The 18,727-nt window shown below is 33.6% G+C and overlaps 2 protein-coding genes across 5 annotated transcripts; one reads left to right on the top strand and one right to left on the bottom strand.

Annotated features, from left to right (window-relative positions):
* The first annotated feature begins 1,825 nt into the window (after positions 1 to 1,825).
* On the top strand, positions 1,826 to 8,602 carry LOC104240059 (uncharacterized). Of its 4 annotated transcripts, XR_011402290.1 has the most exons (12): positions 1,826 to 1,936; positions 2,030 to 2,081; positions 2,161 to 2,286; positions 3,249 to 3,821; positions 4,220 to 5,599; positions 5,685 to 6,009; positions 6,153 to 6,414; positions 6,508 to 6,724; positions 7,010 to 7,371; positions 7,648 to 7,794; positions 8,068 to 8,255; positions 8,379 to 8,602. XR_011402290.1 is itself a non-coding variant. In XM_070156272.1 (10 exons), the coding sequence occupies exons 2-10, from the start codon at positions 2,170 to 2,172 to the stop codon at positions 8,174 to 8,176; spliced, it is 3,492 nt and encodes a 1,163-aa protein (XP_070012373.1). In that variant the 5' UTR covers positions 1,826 to 2,081; positions 2,161 to 2,169; the 3' UTR covers positions 8,177 to 8,602. The 4 variants fall into 4 exon arrangements, 1 of the variants encoding a protein (XP_070012373.1); XR_011402289.1 differs by having other exon boundaries at positions 1,826 to 2,081; positions 8,068 to 8,263; XR_011402288.1 differs by having other exon boundaries at positions 1,826 to 2,081.
* Positions 8,603 to 10,024: 1,422 nt separating this feature from the next.
* LOC138878644 (uncharacterized mitochondrial protein AtMg00810-like) lies at positions 10,025 to 11,620 on the bottom strand. Its single transcript, XM_070158334.1, has 3 exons — positions 11,364 to 11,620; positions 11,164 to 11,258; positions 10,025 to 10,944 (listed from the first exon to the last, which is right to left on the bottom strand). The coding sequence occupies exons 1-3, from the start codon at positions 11,618 to 11,620 to the stop codon at positions 10,025 to 10,027; spliced, it is 1,272 nt and encodes a 423-aa protein (XP_070014435.1).
* Between the last annotated feature and the right edge of the window lie 7,107 nt (positions 11,621 to 18,727).

Consider the following 18,727-nt stretch of genomic DNA (forward strand, 5'->3'; position numbering starts at 1 on the left):
ATTTTTGAATGACTTTGCAAACACTGATTATTTTTTAATTACTAGTCCGAAAAATGGTTAGCCCTGCTATTTTCACAAAGACAAGCCTTAGAAATACTGCTAGAGCCCCTACACCATAAAAGGTGACTTTAAATTAAAAAACAAGAAAAAACTACATTAATAGTATAAAATAATGTCACCACTGTCTATATAAATTAAAATCATTTTGGATCATATATGAATTTAAGTTATACGTATTGACAGTATAAAAAAAAAGTACATACAAGTATGAGTGATGTTTGACATCTTATAATATGTATACTTTTGTGGAGAAAAATAAGAGAAACCAAAGGAAAAAATCTAGGGGAGAATGGATTATGAGATCTTGAGTTCAAGCTTTGGGTATGAAAAAATTCTTGGTAGGGAGCGTTTTCCCCGAATGGGGCCTTACGCGGCATGAATCCGAATATAGTCGGTCTCCAATGCGGGTACCGAACACCGGGTGGGAAATTAAAAAAAAGGATTTGTTCCATTCATGCAAAATAAAAGAGGATATCACTATTTATAGGTAACCAAAGAGAATAAAGTAAGGAGAATATGTTATTTTCCTCATAAGTTATAAACTAAAAGAAAATAAATATTTTACAAGTAATATAGATCCTAAACTTAGAATTGAAAATAAATATTCTACCAAAATATTTCTAAAATAAAAAGAAAATAAATTAAATATTATACAATTAGTGTAGATCCTAAAGTAGAAAGAAATTAATTATTGTTAAAAATTTCCAATATATTTTAACAATTTTACTATTTAGTTTAAGTTATTAAGTAATATTTATTTAATAAAATTATTTGTAATTTCTTTTTAGTAATTTGCTCGTGTGACTAATTTCAGATTCCAAGTAAGTTTTTCCTCTTTTCTTTGGCCTAACTTCGATTCTAAGTCTTCCTTATAACTTCTCATCATCTTCCTTTTTCCTTCGTATATTAGCCTTTGGAATCTTTTACTTTTGCTACAGTATGAGACACTGATGATATTGACACCAACATGGAATAATATTATCAATATTTTTAAGCTAACTACAACGTTAGAGTACATAAGCTTTTACAATATCAAATCACCTTTACCTATCATAATAATATGTAATCTATTTTATTTTTAAAATTACAAATTCATATTTTAAGCCGGGACAACCAAATTTTGAACATTATGAGTTTTAAATTTTAGGATAAATATATTTAGTGTTGGTAATTGGATTATGTATTTAATTTTGTGCATCTTTAGTGTATTCTTTAATATAAATACAATCAAATCTCTCTATAACAACCTCATTTATTTCGATATTTTTTGGTTGCTGTAACAAAGTGATGGTATAAAGGACATATATTATAATATCGCATAAAAATTGGAATCAATAAAAACTTGACCGCCATAGTGAAATGATCTGTTATAGATAAGTTTGACTGCACAGGTTTGGACTAAAGCTATTGCCAAACCCTTACTTTCTAACTTCGCCCGACACTCATAGCATAAAAAATTCCTTACACTAACGGTTCATGAAAACTTGGCCGTCGTAGTGAAATGAGCGTTGTAGTAACAGTCAAATGATGACCGTTATAGAAAAGTTTGACCGTACAAATTTGGACTAAAGCTACTGCCAAACCCGTAATTTACCTTCTAACTTCACATTTTAAGGAAACCTACATGGTTTAAAATATTTTTATACTGACAGCAAATATAACTTACACTTTATTATTATTACTTTCCTTAATATGTGGGTAAGCAAAATATATAGTACATGTTTCTATTTTTCTTCCATTTAAGTTATTGACTCCTCGTCAACCTTGGTGCTGGGGTCTCGTCTCTTTATTCCAAACACTTTCTCTTTTTCTTCGTATGATTGTACGAAATCTTTTTCAAGGAAACCATTCTCATATTTCATTGGAGCTCTGCTACGTAAAGTTTTCTGTCATTTTCCTTATTCTGCTTTCATCATTTTGGTGCAGAAATGCAGCAGTAGTATTAACTTAGTTGCATATAAAATCACAGACCTGGAAAATTTTCTTAGCTAATAAACCCCAGAAGAAAGAAGAAAGACAAGGTAAAAACTTTTTTTTATTTTCCTTCCATTTGTTCTTACATGTAACTTTGAGTTGATGTTTGTTTATTTTGATGATTAGGGAATTAAAATGGCAACTACTACTACTACAAAGAAGAAAACAGAGAAAACAGTTCCGGGATTGGTAGATTTGGTGTTTTCTTGGTCTCTAGGGGACGTGCTGAACAGAGATCTTTACAAAAACAAGGTTTTGAACGATTGGATTTTTCATCTAGTTCATTTGCATGCCTAAAAAGTATTTTTGATTAGTAGTATTTAACGATAGTATAATCTGTTTTATGCTATGGTATGCGATCAGTGTATTTTAACTTGTTGCAGTGGTGGATGTAGCATGCAACCCAACATTTTGTTTTCATATGGGTTACAGATATACATGTTAAAAATTACCAATATTTCAAAAAAATTGAACCCATAATTTCAAAAATGTATATGGGTTCTGATGAGACCCCAGCTTGTTCGGTATTGAGGCTTAGTAGTTGTTGTTATAATGGGTTTTGATGAGATCGCAAGTTGTTTGGGATTGAGGCATAGTAGTTGTTGTGATGGGTTTTGATGAGACTTCAACTTGTTTGGGATTGAGACATAGTAATAGTTGTTGTTGTTGTCGTAATGGATTTTGATGTGACATCAACTTGTTTGGGACTGATTGTTGTAGTAGTAGATGTTGTAATGGATTCTGGCGAGACCCCAACTTGTTAGGGATAGTTGTTACTGTAATGGGTTCTGATGAGACACCGACTTGTTTGGAACCGAGGCATAGTAGTAGTTGTTATTATTGTAATGGATTCTGATGAGACCTTAACTTGTTTGAGACTGAGTGTAGTAGTAATAATAGTAGTTGTTGTTTTAATGGGTTCAGGTGACCCCAACTTGTTTGAGACTAAGACGTAGTAGTAATAGTTGTTGTAGTAATGGTTTGTGATGAGAACCTAAAGATTGAATCCATCAAATTTAAATCTCGATATGTCTCTTTACTAATACCACTTTCTACGGACGATTACTAGTAGTTATGTTTAGGTGATATGATATCAAGATGCAGCTCTATCTTCCTCTTGTTTTTATGTTGGTTAGGACAGATATTTATTTCCATCTTGAAATATTTTTATATTTTCAAGTTATGTGTCCTAACTTTCAATTCCAATGTGTTAGGTTAAAGAAATTCCAGAGACGTTCTTGTCAACTGATCATTACATGAAGACATTCATTACTCCCCTTGTTGAAGAAACACATGCTGATTTGCTCTCAAACATGTTCACAGTTTCACGAGCCCCGGCTCTTGAGGTTCTTGATGTTAAAATATCAAAAGATTTTAAGCCTCCCAAAGGTTTATATTACAATATATTGTTGAAAAGAGCTACAGAGGGAGAGAACAACGAGTCGAAAACTGAATCAAAATATGAACCTGAAGTTGGTGATCTTATTGCACTAACAGATGTGAAACCAAAAAGAATTGAGGATTTGAACAGGCCTAAGAGATCTTATCTCATTGCCATAGTTCAAGGAATGAAAGACGACGGTTCGGATAGGGTACCTATCCTCTCTTCGCAGCCTATTTCGTTTAAGAAACCAGACAGGGCAAAGGGTGAACAAGGAGACAAGCTTTTTATTGTGTATCTTTCTAATTTGACGACAAATATCCGAATATGGAAAGCTTTGAATTCTGATAAAGAAAATGCAAACCTGAAGATCATTAAGACTGTGCTGACAAGTGATGCAAATATTGTAAGTAAACCTCTTCTTTCCCTCTTGAACTTTGTCCATAGTAGAGTTTTGTTACTTTAATGTGACAATAAATAGTTTGTGACTTTAATATAGTGAGTAAAATTTAATGTGACAAAGTAGTTTTTCGACCTTACTGTTATAGTGTTTAAACGTGAAATTCCTTGTTGTTGTTATGGTTGGTTTCTTCCTTGTCACTGTGCCTTGAGCCGAGAGTGTATCGGAAATAGCCTTTCTACCTTCACAAGGTAGAGGTAAGGTATGTGTACACATTAACCTCACCAGACCTCACTTGTAGGATTATACTGGGTTTGTTGTTGCTGATTATACGTGAAATTAAACAGTTAATCTAGCTTCCAGTATATATTTATTGAGGTTTAATGTATTTCATTTGTTTGCAGGGTGAAGTAGACTGCTCCCTTTGCCCCTTTAGAGAAACTAAAACTAATGCTATATCAAATACAAGGGCGATCATTCGGACCTTTGGGCTAGATAATGCTCAACAAAAGGCTGTTATAAGTTGCGTAGCAACAAGAGAATGTGGTCACAGGAACACGGTTAAGTTAATTTGGGGTCCTCCGGGAACTGGAAAGACTAGAACAGTTGCCTCCTTACTCTATGTTCTGTTAAAAATGAAATGCAGAACTCTGACTTGTGCTCCTACGAACATTGCTGTTTTGGGAGTTACAAAGAAGCTGATGCAACATGTACAGGACGGCCAGGAGTATGATACATATGGTTTAGGAGACATAGTTTTATTTGGTAATGGGGAAAGAATGAAGATCGATGATCATGAAGATTTGTTTGATGTGTTTCTTAGTAACCGTGTTGATGCTCTTGCAAGCTGTTTGTCTCCGAATAATGGTTGGAAAGTTGGTATACAATCCATGATATGTTTGCTCGAGGATCCTGAAGAGCAATACCGTAAGTACTTAGAAAAACAAAAAGATAAGGAACATGACACTGATGATAATCAAAATACAGATGACGAGGAAGAGGAAGAAAAAGGAAAGATTACTAGTGAAAAAGATGGCAATATCAATGATCGAGGAGTAGACAAAAATAGGAAGAGTAAGTTGTTGAAAAAATTTGTCCTTGAAACATTAAAAGAGAACAAGAAGAATGATAAACAAAGTTCTCAAAGGAGGAACAACTCGAGAGCTGCTGGCGAGGCGAACAAGGTCAAGAATGAAGGGGAGGCAAGCAACAAAGAAACCAGTGTTTGGACATTTGAGGAGTTTGTTATCAAAAGATTCAAATGGATACAGAACCAGTTAATATTTTGTCTGACGAGCTTGTACACGCATCTACCTACTTCTTTCATTTCACTAGAAGTAGCTAAGGAAATGATCAGAGTACTTGAGATGCTTCAAACTCTTGGAACATTGTTTGCTGCTGTGGAAACATCAAAAGGGTTAAGAGATATTTCACACAGAACTGTTACAAGGAGTAAGGCGAGATGTTTTGCTAATTTGTATGCAAACAAAACGGAATGCCTTAAAGTATTGAAATTTCTTAGTGAGAGTATCTCTCTTCCAAATTTTATCGATGACTACCAAATTAGAAGTTTTTGTCTGAAAGGCGCATGCTTGATTTTCTGCACTGCTTCTAGCTCATCGAAATTGCACACAGAAGGAATGACACCACTTGAGATGGTGGTAATTGATGAAGCCGCTCAGCTGAAAGAATGTGAATCCACTATTCCGTTACAACTCCCAGGTCTGCGCCATGCTATACTCATCGGAGATGAGAAACAATTGCCTGCAATGGTTCAGAGCAAGGTTATCAGTTAATCTTTTCACAGCTTGTTTTTAAAATTACTGTGCTGATCTTATGTCATTAACAACTAGTATCTGTTATATACAGATCTGTGAGAAGGCTGAATTCGGCAGAAGCTTATTTGAGAGGCTGGTAATCTTAGGACACAAGAAGCACCTTCTTAATGTTCAATATAGGATGCATCCAAAAATAAGTTTGTTCCCAAATAGAGAGTTTTATCAGAAGAAAATTATGGATGGTCCTAATGTGAAGTCAGCAGAATACGAGAAGAGATTTCTTGAAGGAGATATTTTTGGCTCCTATTCATTTATCAATGTAAGTAGCGGAAATGAGGAGATTGATGACAAGCACAGCACGAGAAATATGGCAGAAGCTTTCGTTGTAGCTGAGATAGTTGCCAACCTTCATAAAGGTAATACACTTTATCTTTCATTTACTTAATCTCAGATTAAGATTATTTTACTGTGCACTTGATTTGGCAATACACTTGTCTATTGTATCTTGGTTTGCATGGCAATTGATTTGGCAAACCTGATATTATTACCTGAATTACAGAATCTGTCTCTTCGAAACAAAAGGTCCGTGTTGGCTGCATATCTCCTTACAAGGCCCAAGTTTTTGCTATTCAACAAATTCTTGACAAGAAATATAGCACAGATGTTAAGAGTGACTTCTCAGTGAATGTTCGTTCTGTTGATGGTTTTCAAGGGGGTGAAGAAGATGTTATAATTATCTCCACTGTTCGTTGTAATGGACGTGGATCAGTTGGTTTCCTTTCTAATCTTCAGAGAGCAAACGTAGCACTGACTCGAGCAAGGTACTAATTTGCTAGCACTGGTTTGTATTGGCTATTCTTATTTATTGTCATCTTTCAGCAAGAAGATAATTGTTTCCTTGGCTTCTTATGCAGATACTGCCTTTGGATATTGGGGAACGGCACAACTTTGGTTAACAGTGGCTCCATTTGGAGAAACTTAGTCCTTGACGCCAAGGCTAGACGTTGTTACTTTGATGTTACTCATGACAAGAGATTAAGTCAAGCAATTTCAAACGCAACCATTGAGCTTGACCAAATAGAAACATTACTTAGAACGGATTCCCCTATATTCATAGCAGCTAAGTGGAAGGTATGCTGCTTCGCCTTCATTTGGCATATGATGAAATTTTAAGTTTTCTTTCACTACTAACACCTGTTTAATTCATGGTCAAGAAGCAGCTTTCCCATCTTTGATTTTGTTTGTTCAACATTGATGGCCAAAGTATACATCTTTAATATTTGGATTTTGCTAGTTAAGTAGGCCAAAATTTACAAAAGTGTTATGTTTTGGTAGTTGTTTGACTTGGGAGCTTAAATCATTTGTTTTGTTTTCAAATGGAGAGCTAACAGGCTGTTTTCTGTTACAAAATAACAGGTTTTGTTTAGTGAAGATTTCTCAAAATCCATGGCCAGAATTAAGGATGTGGAGATTAGTAAAGAAGTGATTTCCCTTTTGACGAAGCTTTCAAATGGCTGGCGTAAATCAGAAAACAACAGAATGCTCAGCAACAAGGGTGGGAATTCATCTGTACTGTTGGAGGTGTATAGTGTCAAGCGCTTAAAATTGATTTGGACCATAGATATTTTGGAGCAGAATTCTACATACTTTCAAGTGTTAAAGATCTGGGACATTTTACCAGGCTATCATATACCAAAGTTGTCAAAGCAGATTGACATCCATTTTGGTAATTATACAGTGGATTTGATGAATCGTTGCAAATGCAAGCATGTTGAACGGTACAAAATGTCTACTCTGATCTAAATTGTCTTGTCGGCTGTTTAACTTCTATGCACTAACAGTATAAAGGAATTTTTACATTATCACGTAATCTAAAAGATAAGTAACTGCAAGTAACTGGTCATAATGAGTGGAACTAGTTAGCTAGAAAATAAGGCATACAACCTGCTATAACGACAATATAAAAATTCTTTACACTTTCAGTGTATTATAAACTAAAACCGTACAAAAAATACCATTTAAATGGCGACTTTACAAGTCTTGTTGTTCTGTAGAGACTTAATACTTCCAATGAATTGGCCAATCGATGGAAATGCTGTCTCAAGAACTAGCTCAGCTCATGGTGATCGAGATGAGAACTTGGCACGTCAACTGGCAGCTATGAGTTTGAGGGATAAAGCAGGATCTTCAAGAAGTTCCAAGTAAGTGTTGGTTGTACATTCAGAAAGTAAGTCTATATCACACCCCTTAGGGTGTGGCCCATCCCTGGACTCTACGTAAATGCAGGACGCTTTGTCCATCGGGCAACCTTTTTTTGTCTAAAAGGGAAATAATGCATGAAAAATATAAAACAGAAGTTTGTGCTATAGCCTATGCGCTTGTTTTTCTGTTGATGTCTTGTGCTGCAACCAAAGAACTACTCCTTTTTTGGGTATCAGATCAGTCTAGTTACTAACTCTACTTATTTTTACCAGTAATTTTCAGAAGTCCAAGATGAAGAAAGTAGGACTGTTCCATGAAGTAAAACCAAACCTAATCGCCGAAGATTTTATGGAACGGTTTATGCGCAACAAGTCCAAATAGGAGACCTTAAAGTTACAATCGAAAACACAATTGCACAAGAGAGGATACAATGAAATAAAAATACAGGCAGTTCTACCAGGTATAGAGGTAGACTTGTTTATGTATTTGTCAATATCTTTTGGATGATACATTGAAGCTCAACTACAGATTACTTCAGATCTAACACAACAAACTTCTGAACATTAAATTCTGTTTTTGGCAGTTTGGAAATGGGGATGGATCTTGGTATTATTTAGTACCTTTATATCATGTCATTTACTGCAACACTGATGCTTCTTGAATCGGCGCATTTTGCTGTCAAGTTTGATCCTTAAGTGTTTGATTGAGTTTTACAGCTACAGTATGTACATATATTATTAATGGTTACATTGTTGAAGTTATATTCAATGGAAATATAACAATGGTTTATATATATGGTTTGCAAAATGTACCTCCTTTCCTTTCACAAGTATCAAAACCCCTTGTAATATTTTTCAAGTGCATGTTTGTGGTTTGAGATTTGAAACTTTCTTTTATTTGTTAGAAAAATTTACAGTATGTGTATTCATAACCATATGTCCCACATTCGCAATCCAGAATTTAGACCCTGTGGATTCTAAGTTGAAATGTAAATTTAACTTGAGCTATACTTGTTTTTCACACATGTTAAAAGGGTTCTACCTCGTATCACTAGGTTCTGCTGAATCCGCGAACCCATTATTGTATATCCTCCAATATCCACAATGGCCAAAAGGCTGAGATTAGCTTTTGAATAGTTGATTGTGCCTCTTCCTTTTCTGGAGGCTCAATCTAATCTCTATGTTGTCATGATATTCTTGTACCACAAGTGCATAGGTTTATAAATCAAAATATACTTCCTAGAATTATGACATAGTAAATATTAACGCAAGGAATGGACCAAAGAAACATGACATAGCAAAAATGGTCCTAAGTCCTTGAAAAAGTAAATATCTATGTGCAAAGGGCGGAGCTAGAACACATGTTACGAGTACAATAATTTTAATCAAAACTCTATATTTGTTTTAAGAAATATAATATGTGCAAATTATTAAATTTAGAACTCACTAACTTAAACAGACTTCCATAAATTTCAAATTCCGGCTCCACTTCTGTCTATGAGTCACCAATGAAGTGAAAACACTTACGGAAATAAGGACACAAGGAAAACAATAGAGCTTGAGGGGACTACTTAATTCTTCTACAAATAATTGTTAGATGTTATTTAGTGTTTCTGAAATCTTTCTTAACTAAGTGACAATTGTATATAACAAGAAGAAGAGGATAAAGAAGTGGAAGCAGAGATGAGGAAGAAGAGGACTGGAAGTGACGAGAGAGAGAGAGAGCAAATAGAGTGAATTAGATTTTATTATCTCAATAATCAGATCTCCAATGTGTTACAATGAATTATTTATATAATCTAACTAATCAGCTTAACTAACTAAGATGATCTTAACAACTATTTAACCTCCTTAACTAACTTTAACTAACTCAGTGTGTAATGACTAAATTACCCCCTGTATTCTAACAGTGCTATTTCTCAACACTCCCCCTCAAGCTAGGTAGTGTAAATATGTTGTAAACTCATAGCTTGGAACTTAGATAGTTGTGTTGAACTTTACATAGCCCCTTAGTAAGTAAATCTGCTGGTTGATCTTTGGTGTTGATGTAATTAGTAGTTATCAAACCTTGTGTGATTTTTTCTCTAATAAAGTGACAATCTATCTCAATGTGCTTATTACGTTCATGATATACTGGATTAGCTGCAATCTGTATAGCAGCCTTGCTATCACTGTAGATGTCAATTGGAAGATTGATTTCTATTCCAATTTCTTTCAGTAAACCTTGTAATCAAACTATTTCAGCAACAGTAGCTGCAATACTTCTGTATTCAGCTTCAGCAGAGCTTCTAGATACAATTGTTTGCTTCTTAGACTTCCAGGAGACTAGTGAATTGTCAAGTTTGATAAGATAACCAGCTACAGATCTTCTAGTATATGGGCATGCAGCCCACTCAGCATCACAATAGGCCAATATGTTGTTGTTGCTTAATAAGAAGCCTTGACCTGGTTGATTTTTGATATACCTGACAACCCTTAATGCTGCCCCCATGTGAGATCTTTTTGATTGTTGAAAAAATTGACTTAGTGTTTGAACACTGAATGATATATCAAGTCTAGTCATAGTTAAGTAGAGAAGTTTTCCCACTAACCTTTGATAAGCTTTCTGATCTGCTAGTTGTTCACTTCCTGAATTCTTTGTCTTGTTGCAGTGATCATCAAATTCCTTTGTTGTCAGTTTGATGTTTGTGTCTAGTGGAGTGACAGCAGGTTTAGCAGCAGACAACCCAACTTCTAATATAAGTTCTAATGCATACTTCCTTTGATGCATTAGTATACATTGTTTGGATCTAGCAAACTCTATGCCCAGAAAATACTTCAAGTCTCCTAGATCTTTCATTTTGAATGTTTGATGTAGTACAATTTTTGTTTCAACTATCAGTTTTAGGCTATCCTCTGTTATTAACATATCATCTACATAGACTAATACAATAATAATTCCTTCTGATGTTCTTCTGATGAACAAGGAATGATCAAATTGACTTTGTTGAAACTGATTATTCAAAAGTGCTTCAGTTAGCTTTGCATTCCACTGTCTAGGGGCTTGCTTCAGGCCATATATGGATTTAATAAGTCTGCACATAGGTTTATTCTCCCCCTGACTCTTAAATCCTTGTGGTAGTTCCATGTAGATTTCATCATATAAGTCACCTTAAAGAAAAGCATTGTAGACATCCATTTGGTGTATGTTCCAGTTTTTTACAGCAACAATAACTAGGACTGTCCTAACTGTTTTCACCTTAACTAAAGGAGAGAAAGTTTCTTGATAGTCAATACCTTCCTTTTGAGTATATCCCTTTGCAACTAGTCTTGCCTTAAATCTCTCAATTTCTCCTGTTGATTTGTATTTGATTTTGTATATCTATTTACATCCAATAGGTACTTTCCCTTCAGGTAATGATACAATGTCCCAAGTATGGTTTGTTTGCAAAGCATCTATTTCAGTTTTCATTGCCTCAATCCATCTAGGATCTTTAGTAACTTCTGCATAAGATGAGGGTTCTGTCTCTACAGAAGTTTCTGCTATGTAAGCTTGATATGTAGAAGAAAGTTGATCATAGTAAATTTACCTTGAAATAGCATATGGAATATCCTGATGAACATTTAGAGATACAAAGTCTTTCATCCAAATTGGAGGATGTTTATCTCTATTAGATCTTCTGTATTCTGGTTGTCCTGCATTCATAATGGGAAGACTTTGTGTCTGATCATTTATTTGATACACTGCATTTGGTAGTAAGCTATCAGCTCTATGTTGTTGCAGTTCTAGTGAAACATCATCATCTGCCTGATATATATAATCCATTGGATCAACTAGTATTTCCATATCTGTATTAGTAGGAGAATATAAGCTTTCTAGGTTACTTTCATTTATTCTAAGTTGATCTTGATGTTTAGAATAACTTGGAGCTTGCCTTTGTTGAGCTTCTAAATACTAGCTATGTTGCAGTTCAACTGGTAGTTGATTTACAAATATAGGTTGACTGCTTGTCTTTTGATATTTGAATGGGAATACATCTTCTTTAAAAATCACATCCCTGTTAACAAAAAACACTTTCTCTGTTAGATCATATAACCCATATCCTTTTTGAACTTCTGAATAACCTATGTGAACTGCTAGTTTTGTTCTAGTCATCAGTTTATCATCTTGATTTATAACTTTAGCATATCGCATACAACCAATGACCTTTAAATGTATGATATGTAGGTTACCTGTGATGTAGCCTTTCATAAGGAGTTTGATTGTTAATCACAGAACTTCGAACTTTATTTATAAGATATACAGCTGCTAGAACACATTTTTCCCAAAATTTAATTAGTATGTCAGCTTGAAACCTTATGGCTCTTGTGACCTTTAGGATATGCCTGTACTTTCTTTCTGCTACCCCATTCTGTTGGGGAGTATAAGCACAAGTTCTTTGATGAACAATCCCTAGAGTTTGAAATAGATTACTACAGGCAGAGTTTAGAAACTCAGTTCCATTGTCAGTTCTTATAACTCTTACATTCTTATCATACTGAGTTTTTATATAGGTAAAGAAATGTTGTAGAACAGTACAATCATCTGATTTCAACTTAAGCAAAAACACCCAAGACATTCTGGAGAAATCATCCACTATTGTTAAGAAGTACTTATTTCCATCATGAGTGGCAATCCTATAAGGACCCCATAAATCCACATGAACTAAAGCAAAACACTCAGTTGTTTTTATGCTACTGGTAGGAAATGGAATCCTTGTCTGTTTTGCATATGGACAGATTGTGCACTTATTTAACTTGCTAGATATTATATCTATCTTTACATGAATGATTTTATTCAGAATTTTAGTAGAGACATGGCCAAATCTTTTGTGCCATAAATCTACATCTACTATATTTGAACTTGATTGAATATCTTCACTTCTGGCAGCCAACATAACATCTTCTTTCCTTATGCTGTCTGAGCACTCAAAAATGTATAATCCACAATCTTCTCTACCAATCCCCTTTATTTTCCCAGTGAAGAGTTCCTGAAAAATACAGAAATCAGGAAAGAAAGTGGATGAGCACTGTAATTTCTTTGTTAGTTTAGCAACAGAGAGCAAGTTGTATTTAAATTGAGGAATATGAAACACATTTGACACTGATATACTGTTTGATAACCTGCTAGTGCCAGTATGTGTAACATAAGCTAGATCACCATTTGGCATATACACTTTCTTAGGACACTGAGTTTGCTTGACAGTAGAACTGTCTATCAAATTTATATCTGCTACCATGTGATTAGTAACACCAGTGTCGATTATCCATTTTGCCGAAGTAGTAGCTATTAAGGCATTACATATACCTGCTACATTTGCTGAAGAATTTTCTTCTGAACTGACAACAGGCATTTTATTGAGTAGCTGTAGGATTTGATCATAGTGTTCTCCACTAAGAGTGCATGTACCAAGATTCCCTAACCGATTCAAACTAGTACTGTTAGCACCCATTTGATCTGCAGATTTTCTTTCATTTTCATTCACAGAATTGTTCTCATTTGTTTCATTGTATCCCAATTGATCAGAAATCACACTATAAGCAGCAATATTATTTCCAGTACCTTTTCTCCCCTTTGTCTTAAAATCAGGAGGATATCCTACCAGTTTGTAGCAGTTCTCCTTACTATGACCTTTAAACTTGCACTAATCACAGAACAAATTATAGTTTTTCTTGAATTTCCTAGTAGTTCTTGTATATAGAGTAGTATCAAACATTCCTGCATTTGTACTTGGATTTGAACCTAGAATTCCAGTATTTGCAGCCATTGATTTTTGGCTTTCATCACTAACAATTATAGCATAAGCTTGATTGAATGTTGGGAGTAGACTTCTCATAAGAATCTGACCCCTAGCCTGAGAATATGACTCATTTAACCCCATCAAAAACTAATATAGTTTCAGTTTCTGCAGATACACAACAAATCTCTAGACTTAGGACAATCACACCCTAGTAAAGGCACTAATGCTTTAAACTCTTCCCACATATCCTTAAGTTTGGAGAAATACACGGAAATAGATGATGTTCCTTGGCTTAGATTTGCAATTTCTCTATGAAGATTAAAAGATCGTGTGCCATCAATTTTGTTAAACCTCTCAAAAAGATCATCCCTCACTACTTGAGCACTAGAGGCATACATGATTTCTCCTCACAGTCCTTTAGACACAGAATTCATAATCCAAGACAAAACTATCGCATTAACACGTTCCCAATGATTCCACATTGTTATTGGAAAAACTTCTTTCTTGCATATTCTATCTACTAGGCCTAATTTATTTCTACCCAACAGAGCAACACACATAGATCTTTGCCAAATTGAATAATTTTCAATCCCAGTCAACTGAAATCTTTCTTAGCTAAGTGACAATTGTATATAACAAGAAGAAGAGTATAAAGAAGAGAATAAGCAGAGATGAGGAAGAAGAGGACTGGAAGTGACGAGAGAGAGAGCAAATAGAGTGAATTAGATTTTATTATCTCAATAATCTGATCTCCAATGTGTTACAATGAATTATTTATATAATCTAACTAATGAGCTTAACTAACTAAGATGATCTTAACAACTATTTAACCTCCTTAACTAACTCAGTGTGTAATGACTAAATTACCCACTGCATTCCAACAGTGTTATTTCTCAACAGTTTTTGCATGTCAAGTTCAATAAAATTTTCTTTTTTAATGGAATCTTCCTTTCATTCAACTAATGAATCAAGCTATAAAATTATATGCGTAGAGAAATAGGATTACGAGCTCGTTTGGATTAGCTTAAAATAATGGCTTTAATTTTCAGCAAAAATAGCTTTTAAGTCAAAAAGTAATAAGTTGAGGTTGTTTAGCTTCGTGCTTTAGGCTTGTTTTAAGCCGTTTTAAACTTATTTTAAGCATTTTTTGACTTTGTCGAACACTAAAAAAAACTAAAAAGAGCTTAAAAGCAGATTTGACCAGTTTAAAAGTCAATCCATACACCCTCTATATAATTTAAACTATCAGTAATTGTTTAGTCATAGGTACTTTCAAGTTCATCTAAAAAACTTCTCTTTCACATACCATACTATGGGCAAAATGCTATTTTTTGGAGTAAAAGAAGTTCAAGAAACAATAGTCTCATATATTAGCCTGGGTTGTACATAAGCCAGGTGGGTTCAGATTTTTCCATCATCAAACCAAATCAGTTATCTCGGATTTTTAAATTTATAAACCAAACCAAACCAACAAAAACCGGCTTTTTCAATCACGATTTTTTTCGGATTTTTCGGTTTTCTCGATTTTTTCGAGTTTTTTTCCCGACAAAATCTTCATAGCATAAAATTTATAATTTGTGCTCTAATATTTTTTAGGTCCTAGTAGGATAAAACTATATAATATGTTACCCAATAAAATAATATAAAATAAAGTGAGACGAGTCATGATTATACTAAAATACTCAACAAATCCCATAAGATAAATATTGCTAATTAATAAGTTATAATAAAAATAAACATAACCTAAGAGTACTAAGCCATGTTAAAATAAGTACGACTAATAAGTACTAAGTATTAATTACATGACTAAACAATATTAAAAGTGAGTTATGCATTTCCACTATCTAAATCAATGCAAAACTAAAAAATAAATATCCAATAGTATTGTCATTTCTAGTATTGAATTGAATTTTTTTTTGTTAGCATTAGTATTAATTTGATTTTGCTTTGGGCTTTATTTGGGTTACTAACTTTTATGGGCTATAAAACATATTTGACCATTCAATAGTTCTAAGCCCAAACTTGAAATAATACATTAAAAGAGATAACTATTAAAGAGTTTAAATTATATTTATAAATTACATTACAATAATTATTTTTAAGTATAAAATATTTTAAAACTTGTATACATGTAATGTCGGGTTGGTTTGGTTTCGATTTGACACTTTTTAATTAAAACCAAACCAAACCAATTATGGTCGGATTTTTTTTTTCTAACACCAAACCAAATCATAGTCGGATTTGTTTTCTTGATTTGACTCGAATTATCGATTTGGTACAGTTTATCGGTTTCCTTTATACACCCCTACATCAGCCTCATATAATACGAGGAGATTGCTAGACCCTTTTCATAGGAGGAGAAACGTGGGTACCTCCATTTCTTCGGAGATTAGGAGTGCTAATAAAATCCTGGTTAAATGATAAAGTCATGGCCCAAAAATCGGGAGATTTGCAGCCATACCTTATATTTGTGCCACCTTTCAACCTGTACTATATTTTTAAAAATTATTGATTTGATAGTCAGCTAACAAAAAATTTGTAATAATATGACAATTACACCCTGACAAAAGATATAACCATGCATGATATAAATGAAGAATCAATGTTATATTTTATTAATTTTGGCAAAGATCATGTTTTAGAGCTCAAGTCCAAACATATAGACTTATTTTCAAGAAGCTCAAGAAGTCAAAGAAGCTCAAGAGTGATTTTAAGAAGTCAAGATTCTCTCCTTCTTAAAATAGGATTTATTTTATTCCTTTTAGAACAAGATTTTCCTTTTAGTAGGATTTGAGTTTCTTTTCTTTGTAGAATAAGGATTTTACTTTCCTTGTCTTTATTTATTTTATATTCTTATTAGAATAGGAATTGTAGTCATCAAAGAAGAGATCTAGGCCTATATAAAGGGTTCTCTTGCCTTGTAGAAAGCAATCCACATTTTTAAGGTTTACCTAGTCTTACAATAGAGTGTTTTCTCTATTTTGTCTACTTAATCCTTGTTTTTGGTTCCAAGCAAGGTGGTGATAGTCTATATCTTATTTTCAATTGCGTGTGATGTTTTTTATCGCGTTAACTGATTCCAAGTAGTGACTTTAGGAACTTGTTTAGTTCTTGATCTTTCAAGAACACGTTTCTTTATCTAAATTCGTTCTTTTGATATCATAGAATCATAACTATCATTGAACTGGTGCAACACTGTTATTTACTTGTTTTGAACGAGTAAATAGTCTTTCATATATTTCAGATCGTCATCTTTCACCTCGTTTTTAAATCATCAGATTCTGAGTCCTAAAATTTGAGATACTTTGTTTCTTGAAATCGACCCACAATCCACGTTTTCGTTTCAAGATCTTGATCTTGGTCGGTTGGTTTTTTGTTAACTCGAAGAACCACATCACTATCCCTCATTCCTTCTCTTGTTAGCTTCTCAAATATGAATACCTATAGTAAATGAGATATAAATTTTGGCCATTAAAATGATATTCACTCTTCGATATTCTCAATTAGTAAATATATAATACTATGGCTCATTATTTTAAGTTAATCTCAATCTTCGTATTTCTATAGATGAATAGACTTTAATTACTCATTTGTTAAAGAATTTTGAGTGTCAACAATACTAATTAGGAAATTCGATGCATGATTTGCACTAGGAACTACTGGGTGAGCCCCGAGCGGTGAGCGTTAGGCGCGTTTCGGATGTACAGTCGTGCACTTAAGGCCAAGTCTCACAGAACTAAGCCCCACACATGAGCCTCGAGGCGTTTTAATAGTGCCCCGCTCTGAAGTGAGCCCCGAGACGAGTCCTAAGAAAGCCTTTTAAAGCACTGATACATATAACTCAAACTCTTATTTCATTATTTATGGAGACATAACTAAAAAGAATAAAAGATCATTTAAAAATAAATGTGCAAAGCTTATTTTTAGATCGTTTGACTTAATTTGAAAAAAAAAATCATTTTAAATTTTTATTTAAAATAGATTTGTAAGTCAAGAAGTTCCTTATCCCTAATACGAAACGATCCCGTTAAGTTGTTAAAATCCATTCATGTTGGTTGAATAGGAGGAAGACGAGTTTAGGAGGAAATTTTCTTGAATTCTGATTATAAAAATTATGGTAAGTATCCAACTACTTATAAAAGCTATTTCACAATGCAATTCTAAAAATTTATTTAAAAATTCACAATTTTTCGTACTACTAAACTTGACATATTACCTACATTAATGAGTTCAGACAAATCCAAAGTAGTTTTTGCATGAACTCTTAATTGCAATACGTGCAATATTATTTGGGGTAGGGTATGTCTTCCTAACACCTATTGTGTGCCAAAATTATTTATTACGTCAATAGGATCTTGTTACAACATTTCTCAATTTTTCATTTCTTGGAAATTTATAGATATAGAAAACTTTTAACACGCACATGGGGAAGCGAAGTGATATAGGCTTAACTTAACCATTACTATAAGTGATCCGAACAACCACCTAACTAAAGGCTACAGCTCCAGTTTGGCCAAGCTGCAAAAGTTAGCTTATTTTGAGAAGCATTTTTTCTCAAAAATGCTTTTATCAAAATTATTTTTGGTGAGAAACAGTTTGTGTTTAGCTAATTAATTTGAAAAACACTTCTGAGCATCAATTAGTGTTTGTCCAAACTTTTATAAACTGCTTCTAAGTGTATTTTTCTCAAAAGTGCTTTTCAAAAAAGTGTTTTTGGAGAGAAGCTATTTTTTCTGCTTCTCCAAAACCTTCTGCTTCTCCTCAAACACACTTTTTTTTCTTCCAAAAGCTTGGCCAAACACTTCAACTTTGAAAAAAAAAACTTTTTTTTTTAAAAAAAAAGCTTAACCTAACACTTATCAGTATTGCACTAAAGTCAAAAAAGAAAAATAGTTTTTTTAAGGCAGAATACATAGTTTACCCCCGGAACTATGGACCAAATCCATGTGACACACCTTTTGGGAACAAAAATTACCTTACACATTCAACCTTTCCAAAGTGTATCTAATACACACTACTTTTACACACGTGATTTACACGCTTAAGAGGCGAGTGAAGAGTTAACATGTTGTATCTAAATCGTCATCTGGAAACTATTTGTGCAAATTTCTCATTTTTTATTTTTTTATTTTCTAAAAAGATTTCATCAATTCTTTTCCAGGTTCTTCTGTCAC

The sequence above is a fragment of the Nicotiana sylvestris genome, chromosome 9 (genome assembly GCF_000393655.2).
Source record: "Nicotiana sylvestris chromosome 9, ASM39365v2, whole genome shotgun sequence".
In the NCBI taxonomy this organism is placed as follows: Eukaryota; Viridiplantae; Streptophyta; class Magnoliopsida; order Solanales; family Solanaceae; genus Nicotiana; species Nicotiana sylvestris.